General features: G+C 29.8%; 1 protein-coding gene across 1 annotated transcript in view; it reads right to left on the bottom strand.

Moving 5' to 3' along the window:
- The window catches only part of LOC107436155 (neurotrimin-like), a 39,995-nt gene extending 15,677 nt beyond the window's left edge, over window positions 1–24,318 (bottom strand). Inside the window, exons 1-4 of the mRNA XM_087169006.1 lie at window positions 23,689–24,318; window positions 11,964–12,088; window positions 9,095–9,302; window positions 2,216–2,371 (exon numbers count right to left, since the gene is read on the bottom strand). Coding sequence (XP_087025132.1) covers window positions 2,216–2,371; window positions 9,095–9,302; window positions 11,964–12,088; window positions 23,689–23,767 — 568 coding nt within the window. The 5' untranslated portion in view covers window positions 23,768–24,318. The remainder of the gene's footprint in view (window positions 1–2,215; window positions 2,372–9,094; window positions 9,303–11,963; window positions 12,089–23,688) is intronic.
- Between the last annotated feature and the right edge of the window lie 1,207 nt (window positions 24,319–25,525).

Genomic DNA, 25,525 nt, shown 5'->3' with positions numbered 1-25,525 from the left:
ATGCGAAAAATCGGAAAAAGAATAGATTAGCTAAGTCTGACGATGTCAAGGGATCGAGTTTTTGTCAATAAAATAGCCTCAATAAGTTTGACTCATGATGATAGATTCGTTTTCCTTAACAGTTTCATGAAATTTCGGACAACTCAACTTACTTCTCAACTTACAAGATCTATATTTAACCGATTTTGAATTATTGCAATGAAGTGTTGATCTCAGCGTCGGAGGGAGTCTTAAAACTCCTTGATACCTTCCAAAACCAGATATTGCGCATGATTACAGGAGATACCCCCGTACTGGTTATGCAATTACTTTGTAATCAGCAACCGTTGACTAATTTAATTAAAAAGAATGCAGCTATCCTGTATACTAGACTAATTAGACTTCCTTATAATTCATTTTGGCGAGAATACGACTGTGGCAAGACTCGTAATTTGAAGACTCAAAAAGGCTTCATCCAGTGTTCGTGAGAATACCCAAAATAATGTAGTCAACAATGCGCCATACGAACTGCTGTTTTTAGCAAGTCCATTTGAATATATGATTCTCGATGTCAGATTGGACATAGCTTTGAATGTACAGAAACGTGACACAAGTCCTAATACACTCCGTGCTGTTGCCTTGGAAACCATCAGTATCCGTTTCCCCCCTAATGAATGGCTTCACATCTTACACTGACAGATCTCTCTTAGATTTCTCACAGGGTGCTGGCACTAGTATTTTTAGTGAAACATTTTCTTTTTATCTACACGCTGCGCCATTTTCAACTCCCTTTCATGGAGAGCTCAAAGCCATCCATGTTGTTCTCCAACAACTTACACGTCCTGAGAAAGCTGTGATTTTTTCAGATTATACCTCTGTCCTTTGGGCTATGCCAAGCAACTCAGAAAATAGTAGTTCCCTTGTATTGAGCTGCAGAGAACTCATGAAGAGGATTGAGGGAAATGTTGCATTTTAATGGATTCCATCCCATTGAGTAAATGAAATGGCTGACTTTTTGGCCCAAAAAGGAACTTTTATTCTTCAAAGATCCTGAAGAGATCTGTCCTTCCATTCGTCTGAACTTGAAATAAAAAGAAACTACAAACAATCGTTCCATTGTTTGGCATCTCACCCTGCCAGAGATAAGTCCTGAAATGTGCTCTGTGGAACTCACAGTGTTCCGGATTCACACCGTGCTACTGTGGTAGCCATGTTTAGACTTTTGACTGGACATGGTTGTCTACGTTCTCATTTATTTCGCCTCAAGCTGACTACTTAATCAGATTGTCTTTTATTTAACTCTTGACAAGCCATGACTGCTGCGCATTTGGAGATGTGTTCTGCATTAAAATACTTTGACTGTATCGTTAAGAAGTACTGGAGAGCTAGAAGCCTATTGACCAAATAGTCAATGGCTGGCATTTGTTTAATAATAATAATAATAATTTTAAAATTTCGGATCAAATTACGGTATAAAATACCGACACTCATTTTGGGTGCATCATCTATAAAATCCACTTTTTAACATAAAATATTATACGGTATTACAGCAATATTTTTTTAATTAGAGGAATTCAATAATCTTACCGTAATTATTATTGTAAAAATTGAGGCATATCAGATTTTTTGTTCTGTCACATACTCCGGGAAAAATGGGTTTTACGGTAAAAAGTAGCAACACCCTGAGAGCCGGTGCTTTTTCCGTAATTTGATTTGAAATTTTTTACGGTGTAGACAGTGGTCAACATTGTAGACAATTGTCAAAATTAAACCTCTGAGTGTTAATGTTCTTTTATAGCTGCCGTATTCCATAAGAATGCCATAAAGAATTTTCAATAACTTGCTCTTAAAACAGACAAATACCGTTCCTACAACATTGTTATAATTTCTGCAGAATTCTAAATGACTATTAAATAGCCACCGCAACAAACAAGGGAATATTTCCGCGATTATTCTTAACAGTAACACTAATCGCAATTAGTTTCATTGAGAAAAAAAATTCTTATCCTGTGGTATTTTTATTCCCTAATTTTTCCATCATTTTCCTAAGCACATTCATTACAAAAAGAGTTGAAAATCGCCAATTTTTTTTATTGCTATTACAGTTTGCGTCAAATTTTTTACCCATTCTACACTATCCAATTCATACGAACAACTGATCATTTTTAATATAACAATTAATTCAAATCTACTAATATACTTCATTCAAGAGATTCAGACTGTACTAATGGTCTACCTTTGCTTTTTCCGAGATTTATTTCTTGGCCATCCTCTCGTCTCCAAGTATTTTCTGGTTCTGGTGATCCCTTGGCAACGCATCGCAAGCTGACGTCATTTCCTTCTTTTACTTCGATGTCTGTACTTGTAAGCATCTCATCAAGGTAAGGAGGAACTACAAACAAGAATCTGAAATTAAAATTTCTTTGAACAAATAAATTAAATATATCAATGTATTTAAATTAAATATATCAACGCATTTAAATGATTTGTTTAAAATAAAATTAGCATTTTTGGTATTTGAAGCAGTTACTAAAAGTCTCATAAGCTTCCTAAATTAAGTACATCTGGTTTCGAACGCTCAAAACTAAAGCGTCTATTGCCAAAACCCTCTAGACGTGAACGAGAAAAAATAAAAGGGATTTTAAACAAACTTTCACTTGAATTTTTTTTTATTTATTTTGAAGTAAATTCTGTAGGAAAAATCTAAGTCAAACATAATGCAATTAGTATTCTGTATTTCTTTGAATTTGAACAAAGAAATCACATGGGCAAAGTTCAAACACTGATAATAGTGAAAACATTAAATTATGGTATGCTTTTCATACAACTGCAATTTTAAGTTTTCTGAATTAGGTTTTAAAACGTATTTTTCTTGAAATGTTGGATTTAATTTCTGAAAAATATGGTTATTTAAAATAAAAAAAATGCCTATAATATTTCAATCTTTGAAAACACATTGCCAATATTGTTGTTTTTCTAGACAAAAAATCAATTTAGTTTTAATCATAAAAATAAAATATTCATAAAAATAATAGTTTTCTAAACTACGCTTTAAATTTTTTTTTGAAATGTATGACTTTATTTCCGTAATACTAAGTGATTTGAAATGAAAAAAATGCCTATAGCCTCGACATATTTGTAACTATATATTATCTTTGAAATGTTTAATAAAATTGAACTAAGTAATTTGTCTATGAGTTCTAAATAGGATATAAAGTGTTACTCTTGTAATATAATATTCATAAAATATACATTACATATAATATACATTGCATATATTTTACATATACATAAAAAATGTATGAATCAGAGTTTCGAAATTAATATTGAGATTAGAAATCAATACCAAAATATTATTCAAATGCTTAAAAATTAAATTGATTGTAATTAATTTTATTCCTTTTTGACTATAGTTAACTAATTGTTATAAATAAAAATCGTCAGATTTTGCTAGAGTTATGTTTTTTTTTCTTAAATATCAAGTTATGAGCACCTTCCATTGCTTATGGACTTCACTTATCTATTTAGTTTATTTGAAATGGTATTTCAGAACTCAATGTAAATATATTATGCAGAGAAGACAGATTCCGAATAAACATCTGAGCGAAAAAGTTAAGATCAGAAAAGTTTGAAACAAAATAAGCAAAGTCGAAGAAAAGGAAATAGGAATTAACGTTCAACATTGCTAACCTTTTTAGAATTATTACTGTAAATAGTTTTTTTTAGCTATGTTTAAGCAAAAACTTTTATCTGCTCTCAGCTCTTAGTAACTTTTGTTGGCTAACCACATATCATATTAGTTTGTGGTGTTCTTGCTGAATGTTTGGATAATAAAATTCATAGAAAAATGCTTAGTAAAAATGGTAATTCACGTACAAAACAGATTGATTTACTAGCTTTGTTGCTCAATGCGAACTTAAACGTTGGCTAATATATTGTAATAAGACTTTACAGTGAGAAAAAAGGAATGGTCAAAACTTGTCGTGTTCAGTTGTAATGTTCTAACTGTGAATGATATTATGTTACTTTGTGAAACTGACAAGAAGTGTCATAAACACAATACGGAACAAGAGAAAAGGAGATTGTGGCGAAATCATCGTACTTGATTCTAAAAGTTCATGCTCTGGCGAACCTAAAATATGCAATCTACGCTCAAAGTAATTTTTGTTATCTATTTGAACTGAACTGAAGTTCAAGAAAAAAATCGTGTTCATCTCAAACTTCGTTACCATCGAAACCATTTGCGATACTTTGTTCTTTTTCTCTACTTTTCTTTGCTTTACTTATCTCTTTTTTTCGGTAACCTGCCTTACGTTTTTCTTCAGCTTTTACTTGTTCAATTATTCTTCTATGTTAATTTTGTTAAGTTTTCATTAAAGTTATGTTTAAATTTAGCATTTCTCCAAATTATTTATCTTTGGTGACAGACTCAACTGAACACGCAGACTCATAAATAACGCAGCCGTTTTCTCGCCAAAGATAAGTGGTGACCTGGTTTTTTGTGGGTTTATCGCCTTTATTCCAGTTTGTGGATTGAATTCTTCTCATATGCAATTGTACAACATTAACATTTTCCATTGAAATTTCCAGAATTCTGTAAAATATGCCATTGCCGGAAGATAATAGTTCAGAAGCAGTACCAGTGTCGGAAATATCACGAATAGCAGTCAAACCTCCACCTTTTTGGAAGAATAATCCTAAATTGTGGTTTGCCCAAATCGAAGCCCAATTTGAAATTTCTGGCATTACAAGAGAAGACACAAAATTTAATCATGTTGTTGCCGCCGTTGAATCTCATATTTTGGATTCCATTCAAGACTTGATTATCAGTCCACCTGGAAGTAATCAATATTCCGTTTTGAAGACACGACTCATAGAAATCTATGCTGAAACCGAAACTTCAAAATTACGAACTTTATTACAAGGTGTTGAACTTGGCGACCAGCGCCCATCTTTACTGTTAAAAAGAATGCGAGACTTAGCAGGAAAGCATTTCAGCGATGATTTACTAAAATCGCTGTGGCTTGATAGACTACCAGCTAATATAAAATTAGTGTTGGTTGCTTCTAGTGAACAGTTAAATAACTTGGCAACTATGGCTGACCGAATTCTAGAGTTTGTTCCTCAAACTTCAGTCAACTCTACTACAGCGCCAGACCCTACACCGAAACATCCAAGTTTGGAACATCAAATTTCAGAGTTGTCTAAACAAGTTGCTAACTTGATGGAAATAGTACATAATCGTCAAAATTTTCATAGGTCTAGAAGTCCATCTTTTAATCGCCAAATGTCACGCAACGGACGTTCTCCTTTCAAACGCCAATATGTTGAACCTGCTAATGAATTTTGTTTCTACCACACTAATTTCGGAGCCTCAGCAAGAAAATGCAAGAGTCCATGCAAATTTCGAACTGTAACCAAGGACGCAACTAAAAATTCGGAAAACTAAAAAGGCGGTTGCCTAACGGCCGAAACAATCGCCAGATTGACAGAATTCTACTGGCCGATCGTAAGACTAATATCAAATTCCTAGTCGATACAGGTGCTGATGTCAGCGTTATTCCAAAACATAAGTTGTGTTGTAAGGCTGACCCTACACTTAACCTGTATGCTGCTAATGGTACAGAAATTCATACGTATGGAACAAAGTTATTAGATTTAGATTTGAACTTAAGACGCCAATTCCGATGGAAATTTATTGTTGCTGACGTTAAGCAACCTATAATTGGTATAGACTTTTTAACAAATTTCAATTTGTTGGTCGATGCTCGACACAACTGTTTGATTGATGCCAATACGAAACTTTCGTCATCTGGGTTCCGAGTTCAAAACCAAGACTTTACTTTTAATTTAACTACCTTGTCTGAGCCTTTGACAGAATATAAGAAAATTTTAGCGGAGTTTCCAACGTTGACAAATTCTTGCTGTTTAGGTAAACAGAAACAAAATGCTCTAGTTTCACACTTCATTGAGACTACAGGCCCTCCTGTGTTTGCCAGACCTAGAAGATTGCGGCCGGAACTTCTGAAAGCAGCTAAAAAAGAATTTTCTTATCTAATGTCATTGGGAATTATACGCCCGTCTAAAAGTCCATGGTCTAGTCCTTTACATATGGTCCGAAAAGCGAATGGTGACTGGCGACCATGTGGCGACTATCGCCGATTGAATGCAGTTACTATTCCCGACAGATATCCCGTACCCTACATTCAGGACTGTACTCAAATGCTGGAAGGTAAGAAGATATTTTCCAGTTTAGATTTATGTAGAGCGTATCATCAAATTCCAGTTAACCCTGAGGATATACCAAAGACAGCAATTACAACCCCATTTGGTTTATTCGAATATGTATTTATGCCATTTGGACTACGAAATGCTGGCCAAACTTTCCAGCGCTTTATAAATCAAGTATTATCAGGTTTAAATTTCTGTATACCCTATTTTGATGACATTCTAATTGCCTCCACAGATGAACAAGAGCACAAAGTACACCTTAAACTCGTATTTCAAAGATTGGCCGAACACGGTTTAACTTTAAACGCTTCTAAATGTATCTTAGGCCAAGACTCTGTTTCTTTTTTGGGATGCTTAATCACACCTGAAGGGGTTAAAGTACTCCCGTCTAAAGTTGAGACTATTTTAAACCTGCCAAAACCTAAAACAATATCCGACTTAAGAAGATTCTTGGCAATGCTTAATTTCTATCGTCGTTTCATTCCTAATGCTGCACAAACCCAAACCGTACTTCATGATTTTCTTAAAAATTCTAAGAAAAATGATAAAAGATTGGTAAATTGGACTGATGAAGCTATATCTGCGTACGAAAAGTGTAAGCGTGACCTCGCCAATTCAGCCACATTGGCATATTTTCCTTCAGCTCATCCAATCTCCATTACAGTCGATGCTTCAGAAGTTTCCTTAGGCGCAGTCTTACAAGCGCACACGCCAGATGGTTCACGACCTATTGCTTTCTTTTCACGGAAATTAACTCCAGCTGAAAAGAAGTATAGTACCTACGATAGGGAATTATTAGCCATCTACTCTGCCATGCGACACTTCAGAGATTCAGTCGAAGGAAAATCTTTTTCTATCTTCACAGATCACCGTCCACTGGTATACGCTTTTCGGAAAAAGCATGATACATGTTCGCCAAGACAATCACGGCAACTCGACTACATTTCCCAATACACCACAGACATTAAGCATGTTTCTGGAGCTGACAATGTGGTAGCTGATACCCTGTCTAGGATAAACGATATTTGCCTAGCTAATGCAAATCTGGAAGATATTGCTAAAGCTCAACAGGATGACCAGGAACTACAGAACCTATTGACAAATTCATCTTCATCACTTCAGTTACAGAAAATGGAAGTTCAGCCGAACGTTTTCCTCTACTGCGACGTGTCCAACGACCTTGTGCGACCGTACGTGCCTGTCAATCATCGAAAGATTATTTTTGACAGTTTGCATGGCCTTTCACATCCAGGTATCAATAGCACTAAAGTACTGATCAAGCAGAGATTTATCTGGCCGTCAATAAACCGAGATATTGCACACTGGACACGTTCTTGCATAGACTGTCAAAAATCGAAGGTTCAAAGACATACTAACAGTCCTTTGCAGAGTTTCAAGTTACCTGATCATAGGTTCGAACACATCCATATTGATTTGGTTGGACCTCTCCCACCTTCAGAAGGCTATCGTTATTTACTAACCTGCATTGATCGCTATACTCGATGGCCTGAAGTCATACCCATCTCTGACATCTCTACTGAAACTGTTGCAAAATGTTTCGTTACCAATTGGATTTCCCGGTTTGGAGTGCCAGCTGTAATAACAAGTGATCAAGGCCGACAATTCATGTCAAAATTGTTTGCCAATCTATCGTCCATGCTGGGAATAAAAAGAATACGTACCACTCCGTATCATGCTATGGCAAATGGTATGATCGAACGCCTGCATAGAACCTTAAAGCAAGGTATTATGTGCCACAACAAACTTCGATGGACCGAGACTCTTCCTATCGTTTTACTAGGAATCAGATCAGCATTTAAAGATGACTTGAAAGGTTCCTGTTCTGAAATGGTTTACGGAACAGGTTTACGCCTACCTGGCCAATTTTTTAACCCTTCCACAAAACCCATTGAAGAGTCTACTTTCATTGAACACTTGAGGGAGACAATGGAAAAGCTTACACCCGTTCCTGCTTCTGATCATTCTCGTCAAACCTGCTTCGTACATCCCGCCTTAAAAGATTCTACTCACGTTTTCATCCGAAAAGATTGGGTAAAACCTCCGTTGACCCCTCCATACGACGGACCTTTCCAGGTACTCTCCCGACAAGGTAAACATTTCACTCTGAAAATTGGATCCCGCACAACTACAATAAGTATAGATCGTCTCAAGCCTGCCTTTTTGGAAACTTCCATTCCTTTGAATTGTTCAAAATCAGAATCTCAACCTCAAGTGTTCACCAGGAGTGGTAGACGTGTGAAATTCAGAATTCCCTAGCTCCATACCTCCGGTATTTGGAGGGGGAGTTTCTGTGGCGAAATCATCGTACTTGATTCTAAAAGTTCATGCTCTGGCGAACCTAAAATATGCAATCTACGCTCAAAGTAATTTTTGTTATCTATTTGAACTGAACTGAAGTTCAAGAAAAAAATCGTGTTCATCTCAAACTTCGTTACCATCGAAACCATTTGCGATACTTTGTTCTTTTTCTCTACTTTTCTTTGCTTTACTTATCTCTTTTTTTCGGTAACCTGCCTTACGTTTTTCTTCAGCTTTTACTTGTTCAATTATTCTTCTATGTTAATTTTGTTAAGTTTTCATTAAAGTTATGTTTAAATTTAGCATTTCTCCAAATTATTTATCTTTGGTGACAGACTCAACTGAACACGCAGACTCATAAATAACGCAGTCGTTTTCTCGCCAAAAGATCATATATTAAGATTAAAGAACAAAATTTCGACTGATTTTTCAAATTGTTTTGCCTTACTTTACTTTTAATACTTCAACTCTTTATCAGCCACTTGATTTGGGAACATTCATTATGAAAAAAAATCAATGAACACAGATTATTAGAATTTTGAAAATAAAAACAATAAAAACTTACCAACTACTTCTAAGTATCCAACTTGAGTCATCATGGGAACAGTGTTGATTTGGCACATATATTCACCCCTGTCTCTCTCTTGCACATTGTATATGTGCAGAAACCATGTTCTTTGGCTATTGTTGCTTACTTTAAACCGAGAGCTTCTTGTTATCACACGATTTTGCAGTGTTAAAAGTGTGTATTTGTTAGTATGAATCCAAGCAACCTGCCAAATTAATAAGTATTAACAAATATTTCCTTCCAGTACTTAAAGTCAATATTTTAATGAAGTACTTTAAAAAAATATGAAAGTTCATTTCCATGTTCTTTTTTTCTGATATTTTAGTTTTATTGCAATTAAAGAGCCTACTGAGAGAAAAAGTAGAAGTATCCAGAGAATAAATATCATTATTTTTTCTTGCGAAGTAATGGGAAAAAAACAAGTACAATTTGCTTATTTCTCCCATTTATATTTTTAAAAAATTAGAACGTTTCCTTATACTTTGTTAAAAATTACTTACTTTTCTTTTAATTTAATTTTTTGTTGAATTTCGTGCATTTTGCATAGTACTACTTCCTTTTACTTGAGCAGTGTACAAAAAAAATAAAAATAAATAACGAGAACACCTTTATAACTTTTGATAGAAAGATCGGATTTTCATGCACTAGAACTCAATCCAGATGGTTCAAGGATTTAACTTTAAATGGGTTAATTAATTAGTACAGATTATATTTTAAAATACAAAATCAGATAAAATACGGAATCAGATCTTCAAATCTTATATTTTTTTATCTTATTATTTTTTTTGTTGTTGTCAGATTTGGATTTTGACCTTCAATATTAGGGGGGGGGGTAACCGCATTCTGTAAAAAATGGTTTCAATAGTTCAATTCTTTCAGAAGAGATGTAATAAAAATCGTTTTGCTTGTTTTTGACAATAATATAAACCACCCAAATTTCAATTTTTTTTTTCTCTTAAACAACGAGGTTTTAAACTAACCCGTTTTATTTTGAAAAATATAAAGGTATAGCACGAATCGCTTCATTGTGAATATGCTTGCGATGACCCCAATTATCTTAATTAAATGTTTTGAATAAAATTGTTTGTCTCATAAAAGCGAAAAAAAAGTGAGCCAAAAATTAGGCTCCTTATATAAAGAAAGTGTTTTTATTAAAATTTTAAGTTAGTCAAGAGATTTCTTAATTACATTCCATTTTGTGTTGTTGCTCCATGCAAGAGGTTGATAAAAATGCTTTCGACGTTTTACTATTCTTTTTGTTGCATGGTTTACTGTTTTCTCTAACTTGTTTAAATGTCGATTAGTAAAAAATGCCTGGTAGACATGAACAAATTATGGAAATAGTTTTCAACTCTAATTGGAGATATATTCAATTCTCTACCAATGTAAACGGAGAGTCAAATTTGTGTTCAGTGTAATACAATCAATTATAAAATAATCACATATATTTGATGTACTTTTTACTTAACGCGTTGGGCTCGGCGTGGTATGAATGAATGCCTCGCAGACTGTCCTACTTAAGCAGAAATGGCATTACTGAATGCATCAGCTCATAAATTCAGTAAGACGGAGTGACTCCATTATGCACCACATTATAATGTTTAGCACATAGACATTCAAAATTCACCGCTTGTGCGAACTATTTATATTAGCTATATTAATAAAATTGCTCTACCCCTGTTCTGATGGTGTAATAATATTTCTGTGACTTAAGACTTAACCTTTAGGATGCGGTTACTCGGTGAAAACATTCTCCTCTCTGTCCGGCGCTTTCTTGCAGAAATTCAGCCCCCCACTTAGTTAGTGGGAGGTAACTACTTTAACCACTTATGAATGGGAAACGTTTTGTTGTAATTTATATATCACTCTCCAAGAAGGGAGCAGTAGAGGGGTTGCAGCGTGCATTGTTATCGGCAAACATTTTGACTTAGTTATGAATATTTTGGCATACTTTATTTGTAACGTGTAACACATTAGGAGAAAAAGTTAAAAAAAAATTTTTTTTTTCTTTTACGAAAAAAAAAACTTTTTCTCCATAATAAAACAAACTCATATTTAACAAGTTATTTAGAATTTTTACTGATTTTTTTAAAGCGTTTTCTACTGTTTTTGAAAGATATAAATAAATTATTCTTGTTGTAAATTCTTAAACAAATTTATTCTGATAGCTAATGTTAAAAAGCATAGTTTTTGGCTCTCTTAGAAATGAGATGCGTCTGAAACGTCAAAAGTTTTTTTCAAAAGTTTTTTTTTCGAATTTAATAGTTTATTTCATTTATTTGTTAAATAATTTGGTCAATTGTAGATTTTTTTTTACATAAATTTTTTATACTAAATGAATTTTTTTATCTTTCCTTCACCTTTTTCTTCAAATTTAAAGTCGCATATATTACGTTCATACAAAATTGTAACACAAATATTCTTCGAGACAAAAATTATATTTCAAGCAGATAATTTATAATGTTATATCATGTGGTTTCTTGAACGAAATTCACCCAGTTAACAATTTTTGAGTAAGCGATATTTTTTTCTGTAAAAAGATATTATATGTAAAATATATCATATATACTTTCTTAACTATGTTATTTCTATTTCATTTTCATATTTACCCACCTTTCAAAAGATGCAACCACCTTTTGAAAAACATATTGCACATTTTAAACGATATATTCAGATTCTCGATGAGGCTATTAAAATTATTTTCTTTTGTTAAAAAAAAAAAAACTGCATGAATGAAAGGCTATTAAATTGATGCTTTATATATACCATATTGCGTTTTTAAGTGTGAAAATTTTGAAGAGTAGATTAACACATTTTTCCACTAAGTTATTCAAGTATTAAACAAAAAAAAAATCTTATTTCTCACCCTATAATACTGAAGATTGTCAACGACACATGATAAGCTCACATTTCTCCCTGCTGTAACAGTGATGTTTTGAATTGGCTCGGTAAAAGCTGGACTGCTCTCTAGAAGGTCTTGATTGGAGAAAACTGAAGAAAAAAAATTAGCAAAAGGAAAATTTCACAAAATATTATTTTTTTTTATTCACATTAAAATCAAATTCAAAATACTAATATGGTTTAAAAAATATAAAGAGAGCTTACTGTGGGGACACATCAAACTACTTTTTCGAATTTAATCTTTTTATTTTAAAACCACTTATCAAAATTTGATATTTTGTAAACGAAATGGTGGGTAAAAAAAAGAAATAGAGTAGATTCAGAATTAATACTTGGCTAGTTAATTTTTTAGTCTCATTTGCAAAACTGAAAACATTTAAAAGTGAACTATCAGTACTCTCGACTTAATCTAATTCTACTGAAATAAACATATATTTTTTTCTGTCGTCAGTTTATTATTTTAAAGTTGAGTGTCCCACCTCTTCTCGCTGCACTGTCCAAGCCCCGGATCTGCACTCGGAGTTCCTTTCGGATCACCCCTCAATCTGAGTTCTTTTACTCGCTCTTTGGAATTAATATATGATATTCCAGCTTTGTTTCAATGATGATAAGCTTTTTTCAATATTCTAAAAGCATGCAACATATTTTTCTTATAGAACCTTTACTTTATGTACTTTTCATTAAGTTTACGTACATTTCATTAAATTTTCATACATTTAATTTTTATTATATTTCACTCAATTTACTTACGTTATTAAGATTTGATTTAAACATATTTCAGTACTACTTGAAAATTACATTTGCGACAAATATTTATGGAACTTTCCGAAATATACAATTATAAGTTTCAGTGTCCAGGGGTCAAACAGCTTTAAGTCTTATATACTATCGTGGATTCAAAAAAAGTATAAAAATAGTGCAGAATTAAATTTTGACTAAATCTATTATAAAGATTTGACTAATTTTTATCTAAAAATTCACTTCAAAATACACAAAAATCATGCATTTTATAAATTTTAAAAAACCAAAAGAGGTAAATGGTGAAGAAACCCTTAGATTTAACTCAAGTAGAATCAAGTTAACATATACAGTAAAGTATATAGCAATATGACCATAATCTAATTTCAAAGGACATTTATTAGATGGGCCATGACAGATGCTTTCCTGTTCCCGAAAAGTCATTGATTTTCCCGCTCAGGAATTACATTTTAGGGCTGTTTTTCCCATCTCCGCACCCCCTTTTCACGCTTAATGACTTATCGGAAAACTAAGTTACCCCATTACGTTCACTAGAGTTATCCTTAATGGAGCAACAGCAGGCTACGGTGTTAAATTGATAACGATGCGATTAAGTAAAGAGTTGAGCCAAGAGTTGCTCGAAGTTTTGTTTTAAGAAGTGGGAAAGTTGAAAAGTTTTGAGAAGAAAGAGTTTTGGATTAGCTGAATTGTTTAACTAATGATTTAAGGAGACCCTATTTCGTTTTGCGCACTGAAATGATACTGCACACCAAAGCATATTTAAGTGAATGGCGATTTTACATAAATGATATTCCAAAGAACAAAATTGTTGTCTATAATTTTCTTTTAAAAATAACAATAATTAAAAGGTATTTATCCTTTATGATATTTCTAAGCATTATGGAGCAAAAACATTAATATAATAATGGAAAAGGAACTTTTTGTTACTTTGCTAACTTATTATATATATATATATATATATATATATATATATATATATATATATATATATATATATATATATATATATATATATATATATATATATATATATATATATATATATATATATATATATATATATAAGTTCAAAATGAAGAATAAAACAAAGAAAAATTATACACATATGAAAAAAAGGGGGTGGGAAATAATAAGTAAGAAAAAAACAACAAACAACATTTTATTAAAAAAAAAAAAAAAAAAAAAAAAAAAAAAGTTAAAAAATTAACATTTCACTTTTTTTTTTTTTTTTTTTAATAAAATGTTGTTTGTTGTTTTTTTCTTACTTATTATTTCCCACCCCCTTTTTTTCATATGTCTATAATTTTTCTTTGTTTTATTCTTCATTTTGAACTTATATATATATATATATATATATATATATATATATATATATATATATATATATATATATATATATATATATATATATATATATATATATATTCAATTTTCTCTTCTCTAAAATGCTGATACGTATTGTGCTGACGTTAAGAAATAAAATTCATAAACAGTCAGTAAAAGTACGGTTTAAACATTATTAATAATTGTAACTGAATATTCAAAAAGGAAATAAAAATGGTTTTTATAATGAATTAGTAATACAGCACAATAAAAATAAAGAACAAGCTATGTATTTCTTAGCTATTTATTTTCTCTATTACATCATACAGAATTACATTTATAAATTTTATCTTTAAATCCAAGATTCTATTCTATGAAAAGCATAATAAATTTAAACTATCAGAGGAAAGCACTATCTACATTTAACATATTACTTATAATGGAGTTAAGTTTAAATGTGTTTATGTTTATACATAAATGCTTCCAAACAGAAGTTCTTTATGATACATTAAAAGAAAATTATGCATTTTTACTTTGTGAAATTCAGGTAAAGGTTTAAATAAAAAACAAAACTAAGCTTTGTAAGTATATAAAATAAAAAATTCTGTTTGCAATCAATATTGAAATTGGCAATATTTTTTGTATAAAATATAGCCAGAAACCGGTTTATGAAATATTTAAAAGTAAAATAATGCAAAAGTTTGTAATCTCTTTACCTTTTTCTTTTACAGATTTTTCCGACAAAATGTCATTTTCAATCGTTTTATGTGTGTTTTGAAATGTAAATAAAACTTAAAACTGAAAGATGAATTTTCAAGAAAAGAATGAGAAAACGAGGATATTTGCTTGTTGAATAAAAAAAAATCTATAGCCTATTGAAAAGGAGTGTTCAAAACATTTTGTCTAAAATATAAAATCGCTCGTTTTCAACTTAGCCCGAAGCAACGAAAAAACATTGCTAAGCGTCTTAAAATGTAGAAGCTCTCTCAAAATCAGCCAGTATAGCTGATAACATTAGAAAAAAGATTTTCAAAAAAAAAAAAAAAAAAACTTTTGGAGCACAAAACATTATTTTATGTTTAGTTTTCATCTTATTCACTGAGATTTATTTTGGTTTGTTCCTTTTCAATTCTTTTTTTTTTATCCACTTCAGGGAATTGGGAATGATGTTTTTTTGAATATTGCTGGAAAAGTAAGACTGTATGGTTGTACGGGAAAGTTCTAGTAATAATAGTTTAAAAGATTCAAATGTGCCCAAAAATATGATTTATATCATAGCTATATTAAGGACGAAATAAACTGAAGAAATGTTAGTTTTCTAACTTCACCTTAAATTAAAATTACTGGCAACCTAGTCGTCGCCAAAAAGGACAATAAGGGGTCTTAGGCCAGTCACACACTGAGGAAGTAAGCGGAAAATCCCAAACTGAACCGAATACGCAGAAGAGAATACGCTGAGGTGATGTGCGCTTCAGGAAGCGCACATCACCTTTCCTCATCCTAATGCAAAAGTATAGAAATTCGCCAACTTTATACATCTTTCATACCTCTCGCTTCCTCAGTGTGTGGCGTGAGATAAATTTTCGAATGACGTTAATTTTTATATGCAAAGTGCAATAAAAGTTTTAAAAATATTATTTGTAATAAACGTAAAATATCTGTTTGAGCCGCGATGGCCCAGGGGATAGAGAGCTCGCCTTCCAATGAGGTGAACTGGGTTCGAATCCCAGCAATGACTGGTCCATACGAATTCCGCATCCGTTTGCACCGATCACTGTGCTGATGTAAAATATCCTCTGTGGTAGATGGATCATGGGTTACAGTCCTCTTGCGGTTAGGGCTAACCGTGGTCGGTTTTCATGGATTTCCTCTCCATGCGGATAATGTGACGTAATACATATGACGCAATACGTTTCCTACATAAATGCGGGTTAGTTCCATCAAAAAGTCCTCCCCGAAGGCACATTTCTCCCATTACTTGGTCCAGTAGTTCCTTTGCCTGCTGGATTGGGTTTAAAATTATAAGGCTACGGAGTTGAATATTAGTAGTCGTGAACTCAAAAATTGGTCCAGCTGTTCCACGAAGGTTATACAAAAAAAAATCGGTTTTATTTCGAAATGTCGATTTCTTTCAAAAAATTGTCGGTATAAAATAACTTTTAATTAAAATCACAATTAAGATATTTTAAACTACAAAGCAAAAAAAAATTATTAAATCCACGGAAAAAAAACTGCCAGCTGCTGTGCCAGTATAAAAGCTTTTATTTCACAGAAAAATAATGTAATTTATCTATTTAACTGTTTTTAAGCAGATAAGTATTGTTATTTTAAAAGACAAACTGTTATTTTAATTGAAAATTCCATAAAATAACGATGCCAGCATTCTGGTTAGAGCGAGCCGAGAGCAACATTCACACGACCGGTCAGGGCTGTAATTTGAATTTAGATCACCTCATTTTGAGACAATTTCATGTTCTCTGAGCTCACACTGAGTCTCATACTGAGAAAAAAAGTATGGTCAAAACTACCAGCATATGGTTGAATTTACCTTGTGTCTGACTCTATGGGAACACTAAAACGCTCAGTTTTACTTTTTATCGAAAAGCTTACGTATCGATTTCGGTTAAATTAACCATAAAATACAATGTTGTAATATGTGATAAAATTTAGTAAATGTGGTGAAATTTGATAATTTACCTTGGAGCAGGACACAAAAACTATTTAGTTTATTACATTTTAATGAAAATATTGCCAAATAAATAGTTTATAAATGCCATAGATTGTGGTTTTATTGGAGGAATTATGGGTTTATGTACCAGAAATGTCATTTTTATACAGTATGGTAATTTTACAGAAATGTTGTTCTCCGTGCAGTATGAAGAAAAATCATTAACTGTTTTTATTTTAAAAGTCTTACTTATTGAAATATTTTTAAGTGTAAAAACGTTTAAAACTATTGTGGCCTATCTGTATAAAAAGAGTCTGGTAACTCAACTTACCTAAACATTTTATCTAAAGAAGTATATAATAATCGGTTTGAGTATCAATTTGACAATAAAATAGAATTGCATTTTTATTTATACGATGTTCGAAACTATTAAATAATTACTGAAAAATAAAAGCAGATATGGAAAATAAACATAAAAAGATAGAACTATCCAATGGTAAGCTAAACTGCATGGTAAAAACTACAATATGAACTGACAGTTTTAATCCGTTTATGATAAGGATAAAAAACAGAGAAAAACCGTTTTGCCAACAAAATGGCCTTAAATCGTCAAACATACAGTCAGTAAGAAGAACAAGAATTTTTTAGAGTTTTGAAATTAAATAAAAATTATCATAGATACCCTTTTTTCTCAAAATCGCACAAAATATCTACCCAAATTTACGAACCTTAATAAGTCATGAATTTGTTTTCGGTAAAATTTTTGAAGACATAACTATATTTATTTTTCAATGAAGTTCTCATATAAAAAACTTACTTTTAAACTTTCGTTGGGGATTTTTTTGACAACTAATTCATTTATTAGTTTATTCCTTGAAGAGCAAAAATAACAAGAGTTTGATCTTGTTAGGAATAGTTAATACAGTGAAGGAGAAATAGGAATAAAAAGGATGAAGAGTCAGCAATATATTTCTAAACTCGTGAAAACTTTTACTTGTTAATTAGTTGACATATGGTAGACATCTCAAACATTTTAAGATGAGAAGAATTGTCATTTTTGTCTCAATATTTCGGAAGAAAATTATCGCCAAAAATTTTAAAAATAATTAGGAAAAAACTGCAAATTTATTTCGAAGAAAATATTATTCTCCATTTTTACCTACTTCAGTTCTGTTCCAATAAAGAGATGCATTTAGAGGCTACATTGTTGACTTTTACGTGTAATTAAGTTGAAAAATTGTCGAAAGCTTGCAACTAATTTACATCTTATGCTTAAAAATATTGTATCTCTTTCTTATTGGTAACATTTCATGAGTAAGCTTTCAGATGAATATTGGGAATATGAGGTCTATTCTTATAAGTTAGGCGAAAATACCCACTATTTATTATTTTAGACATATTTTGAGTTTTTTTTTTTTTAAATTTAAGTTTCGAGCGTTTGTTTTCAATTTGAATGCTAATGCATGCTCTAATTTTAACAATAATTTTTTTAGGTTGCTTACATCCACACAAGTTCCCTAACAAAGCGTTAGTGTAAATGAGCTATAATTTTAATAATTTAGTATATAGTTACTTATAGAAAAGCAAACGAATTCAAACTTGAAGCAACTATTATAATATTTTTTTAAACTTGGTTTCGTGTTTGTGACTATAAAATCTTGCAAACTACAGAACTTAACTATCTAGTAGAGGTTCATTCCCGATGAAACAGTCAGCTTTAATCTTCTCCCCTACGATTCAAGCAGAATTTGTTGCTACATTATCAGAAAGGGAGATTTATTACAAATCAAAATTACGACTACTTTTGGACTTACTAAAGGGCTGGAATTTTAATTTCACATTTTTCATTGACTACGATGCAAGATTTAAATGTATTCTGACCTCCACAAGCAGAACTCCTTGTTTTATTATTTACCAAACTAGAAATTACTTTCAAGGGAAATCTCGACCATATTTCGAGCATAGAGAAAAAAAACTTCTGATAAAATTACCGTTCTGTGTGGTAATGACATTTCTGATAAGAAAATCGTTCTGGTTAATAAAACCAAAGTGTTCGGTACTCGGTAATTTTTCCATACGTAGGGTTACGGTTTACCGGAAATTCTAATTTTCAAAATTATAGGCCACGTCACCACACAGTTGATAAACATTACAAAACTCAAAAATAAATTTAATCAAATAAGTGGGTTTTATGCCATGATCTTAGGTATCATGACAAGATTACCAGATTTTATCACATATTATTAAACCATATCCTATTAATTTTACCATAATCATTACAAAAGCGCGTTGGTATTCCCATAGAGTCAGAAACAATGTAAATGTCACCATATTCACAGTGCAAATATAGAGTAAAGGAGAAAAGAGAGAAGTTGTAATACCACATTATCTATTACCACATTATCTAAATTGGGTAATGTGCGCCAAAAAAATAAATAAAAAATAGAAAAAAGGATAACCTTGAATTACTTTTGGTCTAATGATCGAATATTTACGTTCTAAGACTCAATCGTCGTAGTGGTTCGAGGGGGTAACCCCAGATATCCTAATTTACTGCAGACGATATTTTAAGTTACGAATAAGTAGTTAATAGCTACTTAATAGTCGAAAAGATTTTGAATAGAAAGGTATAAAATTTTTTTACATCATTTTAAATTATCCAGTTTTGTATGGAAAATTGCAAAATTTGGGCGAAATTAATAGAATAGTTCCTGAGTAAGCAAATTTTAAAAAAGTAGCATTTGTTTGATTTCTCCGGAAAAAAATGTCTTAATGATTCAGTTTCTCAGGTAACTATTCTCCTGATTTTGCTCAAATTTTGAATTCTGCCATGCAAAATTGCATTCCTTAAATGGAGGCAAAAAAATGTATACCTTACACTTAAAAACGTTTCTGACTATTATAATTCTATAAATATATGTATAATTATATACGACTATTATATACTATGAAATAATAAATATTTACTAAAAGTTTTTTTTTCATGTAATTTGGATGAACAAATTTAATAATTGTGAGCAGAAATTTTTTCGATTCGCTTAAAAAGTTTTCGAGATATTTAAAAATACGCAAAAAGTAAAACTTACATTAAGGGGTCCAAACTTTGTATCGCTCTCCTGATCAAACTATGGGGACCACATTTCCCAGATTGCTGCAACCCCCAATATTTTGGAGGCCATAAATCCGAATCCGTTGAAAAAGGGTATGTTTATTCACAGAAAGTACGTTTTTGTGTCTGATTTCGTAACTTAAAATATCGTCTGCACTTATTATTTAGCATATTTGAGGTTACACCTTTGAACCATGAAGACTGAGTACTAGAACGTAAAGAACCAATCATTAGATTTTGTTGTACCGTACATATATTAGTATATTAGGTACCTATTACCTAAGCATTTTTTACATCGACAATTGTAGTAACTATCACCACAATTAACTAGGCATCATTGTCTTTCTCTTTTTTAATAAACTTGAAAAAATATTTTTTAAAATTATATCTAATTTTATCGCACCAGGGCATTTTCAAGCAAATTAAAATACATAAGGTGGCCTTCTTATGTGTAAAATAAGCTACCTAAACTAGCACATGTACTTTAAATTCAGATATAGCTGCAAAATCAGCCTCAAGGCCATTATTATACGTTCATTTGAATTGAATTTACTACAAATGAGGAATGTTTGGAAGCGTTCGAATAGGAAACCTTTTTGCTTAACTTTTCACAGTTACAAGCAATTAAGTGCATTATTTAATGGTTATCAGTAAGCAGACGCTTTTTCTTAAAAAAATTGCTACCTAGAATAAAATCTGTTATAAATTTTAATTAAATTCTATTGAAAAAAAAGGGTTTAAAATATTGTTGAATATCGGACAGTATTCTTCAGAGAAAATAATAATTTATTTTTCTTAACTATTTTTTTTTATTAAGAAGAGTATTATAGAAACCAATGTAAACATTATTTATGCGAATATAAGAGCATAAGAACGTCTTTTTCAGTTTTTAAAACAAAATTCAAAGAAAACGTTGGAAGTACAGACTTGTAGAATTTTTTCAACTATGGAAAAAGTTGTTTTGTAAATAACTAGTTTGAAATCTTAAATTTCAACATAAAAGTCAATAAAACTATTTATGAAAACTTTCTTCAAAGGTTTTTTTAAATATATTAGCAATTGTGAAATAGAAAGTTTACTCATGAAGTGTAGAAAGTGAAAATACTGTTCACGTAAGAGTACAATGTATTTGAAAAGTATAGCTTACGTAACAAAATGCCTTTTCAACCTTTGTAAGAAATAAAATAAATATCTTCTGTTTTCATAAATATCTAAGGAGCAAATGAAGGTTTTTTTTACCTACTTTTCACATTAATTCTTTAGTGTTTTGTAATTTTGGAACATGAAGTTGCAATTTTCTTTAGCACAGTTTTTACAGATAAAATCGACAAAAGAAATCGCAGTTGAAATTTCAAACATTTTTTCAGATATTTTGAAGTTTCTTTGGAAAAATTGGTTTATTGATTGTTATCTTCAGATCCAGCATATATTCTATAACGTTATAATCTATGTAGATAAACTTCAGTTCGAACTAAGGCATATTTCTCATGTTTCACGAAAATATGAGCATTTTTTTATAAAATAACCGGGTTTTTTTAGTTTTTTCTAATGCAGTGAAAACCTCTCAGATATTTCATCGCAAGTAATGTTTTGAGAAACTTCACATTCAAAAGACAAAACCACCATTCAGAAAGAACAATTACTTGAAGTATCATGAATTATTTTACGAGAAAAAAAAAGATTATCTGATTCACCAATTTATCTTACCCATAAAAAATTAAAAACTCTTATTTTTGAAGTTTTGTTTGCGTGTTAAAGTTTGAATAGTGGATATCTGGATCAGTGGATATCTGGTTTAAAAGAGAATAGACTAAATATTACCTATGATAAACGCCACCAGATAATATTTTACAATAATCCAATATGGATTAGTATAAAATTATTTAAAAAATAAAGTAAAAAAATAATGGAATGTAGATATTCATTCAGCTCAGAATTTATAAAGGTAGTGCTGTGCAAGTTTTTTTTAATTAAAAAATTATCTCATCGCAACTATAAATGGACCTATTTCGAATATCCTATATTAAACATCATTATTGAACGTTAATTTATTTCATGATTTTATTGATTCAACATTAATTTTTTTTTAGTTTCAAAACCTAATCCCAATAGCTGTTTAAAAAAAGACAGCATAAAGTGCCAGAATAGAATGCTCTTTTAATATTAAGGAATGGAAATTTAAAGTGATTTAAATTAAGTAAATATTATATAAACACAAATTAATTTGCTATTATTTTTTGGGCTTATTATTGTACGTATTTTATTGCGTTACGCTTGATATTTATTTATTCTGTACAGTTTGGACTAACCATAACATAATGTGCATCAGTAGCGTAGAAGTTTTTAAAGCCCATATGATTAAATATAATCATTATTTTGAGAAGTTCAACTCAACTGGTCAAACGATTTAATAATTTTTAGTAAAACAATGAAAATAAAATAAAATAAAATAAGCAACTTAAAACAAAAATTGAATGTCTTCATAATAATTATAAAATTATTTTTAAATACATTTCATTTTAAGGCTAAAACGAATAAAATTTCAATTAAGGAAAAAAAAATGTGATTTAATTTTATTAGTTGTGATAAAAAACAGTTCTTATAAAGTAATTTAATAACAATCCATTTAAACTAAACTAACAATCCATTTAAACTAATTTTTTTTCTCAAAATTTTTTTTATCTTAATTGATATTATTGAAATATGTCATAAATATAATCGATATCACTGATATATAAATATAATACGTTGTAGTAGATATCACTAAAATATATAATGCTTCAGCTCTAATTTTAAAGAGTAAGAATATGCAAAAAATTTAGCTCTTGTTTGAGTTATAACTATTCCAAGAAATAAAACCCACTGATTTTCCATAATATTAGGTTTCATTAATCATAATATCAATTTATTTCCTTAAATGTAATATATAATAATAAGCAATATATAATAATAAGCAATAAGTAATAATAAGCAATACATAACAATAAGCAATACATAATAATGAAGAGTGTTATATCTTTTTATTTAATATTATTAATAACATATTTTATTTTTACGGATCAAATTTATGACTTTTTAAGTACATTTCACTGTGCTTAGCTCTATAGTTTAATTGTTTAAGATTAACTAGAAGATTTTTAACTAGTAAAATATTTACTAGTTATTAAATTGTCTAATTAGTTTAAAAAGTTGAATAATTATGCTAATTTCTATTGGATGTTAAATACATGTCTAAAAAATACTTATATGAAATAATAAAAGTATTGTGTAAATAGTTTCTTAAAATTTTTTTTTTCAATTATATATTTTTTTACAATTTAAGAATTAAATATGTTTACAAATTTCATTAAAAGATAAAGATATTTTTTAAAAGAGACAAAAATTTATTTTTGCTATAACTAGTCGGTTATTGTTTACAGGTAAAAAAAATCCCTTCGCTAAAATTATGAATTTGATAAAAACATGCTAAGTAATGCATATTAAAAATAAATTTAGTGTTGAAAAATTTGAATAAAATAGTGTTTTTAAAATATTAGTGATGTGATAAAAAAATCACAATAAAGTAGAACTTTTTTCAAACAAAAATCATATAACAATACCAAATTTCTAAAATTTCTCCTAATACTGTTTTGTTTTTTATGATTTAATTTCTTAGAGTACAGTACTTGAAGTTTTATTTTTTTAATACACAGTCTTCAAACTTATTAAAATTAATTGTTGATTACTTAAATGCACTAACATTAATTTATGATTAAAATCAGATAAGAAAATATATGATTTTAATATTAATGACATATAGTATCAGATAAGAATATATCAAGATTGACTTACCGCTATTTATAATACCAAAAAGTATTGCAACATAAAAATTATGAAGTCCATAATATTGACAGAAGGATTCAAGGATCATATTGGAGGAGGATTCTTGTTGATTTTCAAAATCCAATTTAATGTCTTTGGGACATAATTGTATCCAAACGAAAGTGCACTCTTAGTTATTATCATGAATAATCATATGTTGATCGTAAAACTGAACTTGCAAGTTTATCATTCTTTATAACGATTTACACAAATTGTTTTTTACAAGTTCACAATTTTGACGCTATGAATATTATAATAATTAAAAACAGTTATTATTGAAAATTTCAATTTTGATAGTTCCTTTTTTATTATGGGATAATTTAATTTTGAATTTTTGTTTTTAAGTTTGTAACTGTCATCAAAATGTTTACAAATATTCAAAATTTCATAAAAAAAAATTATTTAATAAATCTTTATATTAATTAAAAAACTAGATAGCTAACCATGAGATTTATTATTTAGAATCATTTAAAACTTTTTCAAACTTGCGCATGTAAAACTGGGAAAATTCTGGAAGAAATTGCGGCTTTCCTTACGTTACGGAGTGCGAAAACAAATGCTGAAGAATTTATCCGAGTGGTCCGATAGCGCAGGATAAGTGGTGAATTCGGAAGATGCACGTGCTTATATGTTCATCGTCTGAAAGATGGCGTCTGCGCAATGGAATTCCAAAACGATAGTTTGCTTTGATCAATGTTTTCACTGTGGTTTCAATTGATTCATGCAGATTGCTTAATTTAAGTCCTTTATATTTATAGTATTTTAATATGAGTTCACTGTGTTTCAGATTTAACCCATATTTTAAAACTAAAAAAGTTAGAAGTAGAATAGGTACTATGAATCAGTGAATCATGAATGAGTATTGGTTTCAGCAAATTTAACTAAACTTAACTTGCGATTTTAACTGCTGATTTTTACTCATAATTTTAAACTATCTGACACAAATGTAAAAGTTTAAATAATTATTCTAACTTCAGTAAATATTTTAACTAATATACTCGTAAATTACTTCTCGTTTTACAAATTTATGAAAGAATTATTTTTTTTAAATATTAATTAATCAATTCGTTTTTTGTTACATTCATTTCTTTTTTTAAAATTTTTAAATTTGTTGTACTTTCAGAATTAATTTAATTCAAATTAAGATTTTTTTGTATACCTTTTATAAGGAAATTTGATCTAATTTATCTGATTAATTTTTCTAACTTAATTTTTTGACCGTACTATTTCATGTAAACATAAGATCTTTTTATTTATATACATATATATATATATATATATATATATATATATATATATATATATATATATATATATATATATATATATATATATATATATATATATATATATATATATATATATATATATATATATATATATATATATATATATATATATATATATATGTATATATATATTGATTGCCTTGAGATTAAACATTTTTCTGAACACGGGTTTAAAAATATTTCAATAGAGGTTCTGGATTTCGTAAAAAACCCTAAAAAACGTCTTGAGGCTGAAAATAAATATATGATTATTAATGAATCTATTTTTCCTTACGGTCTAAATACTAACTTCAATTTTAAATCTTTTGATAATAATGAGTGTATTTATAATATTTTCAAACTTTTTAAAAATTACAATAATAATAATAGAGGAAAAAGAGGTAACAGTAAAAATAAAATTAAATATAACTTAAAAGATTTTGTTAATGATTGCATTAATTGTTATGATGAACCCAATGCTATTAAATCTATTAAAACTAAAATTCTAGGGGTTAAACTTAATTTTCACAACAAACTTT

This window comes from Parasteatoda tepidariorum, chromosome 8, assembly GCF_982258835.1.
Source record: "Parasteatoda tepidariorum strain Cologne lab strain chromosome 8, Ptep-v5.0, whole genome shotgun sequence".
NCBI classification, from domain to species: Eukaryota; Metazoa; Arthropoda; class Arachnida; order Araneae; family Theridiidae; genus Parasteatoda; species Parasteatoda tepidariorum.
This window is presented reverse-complemented; position numbering and strand designations above follow the sequence as displayed.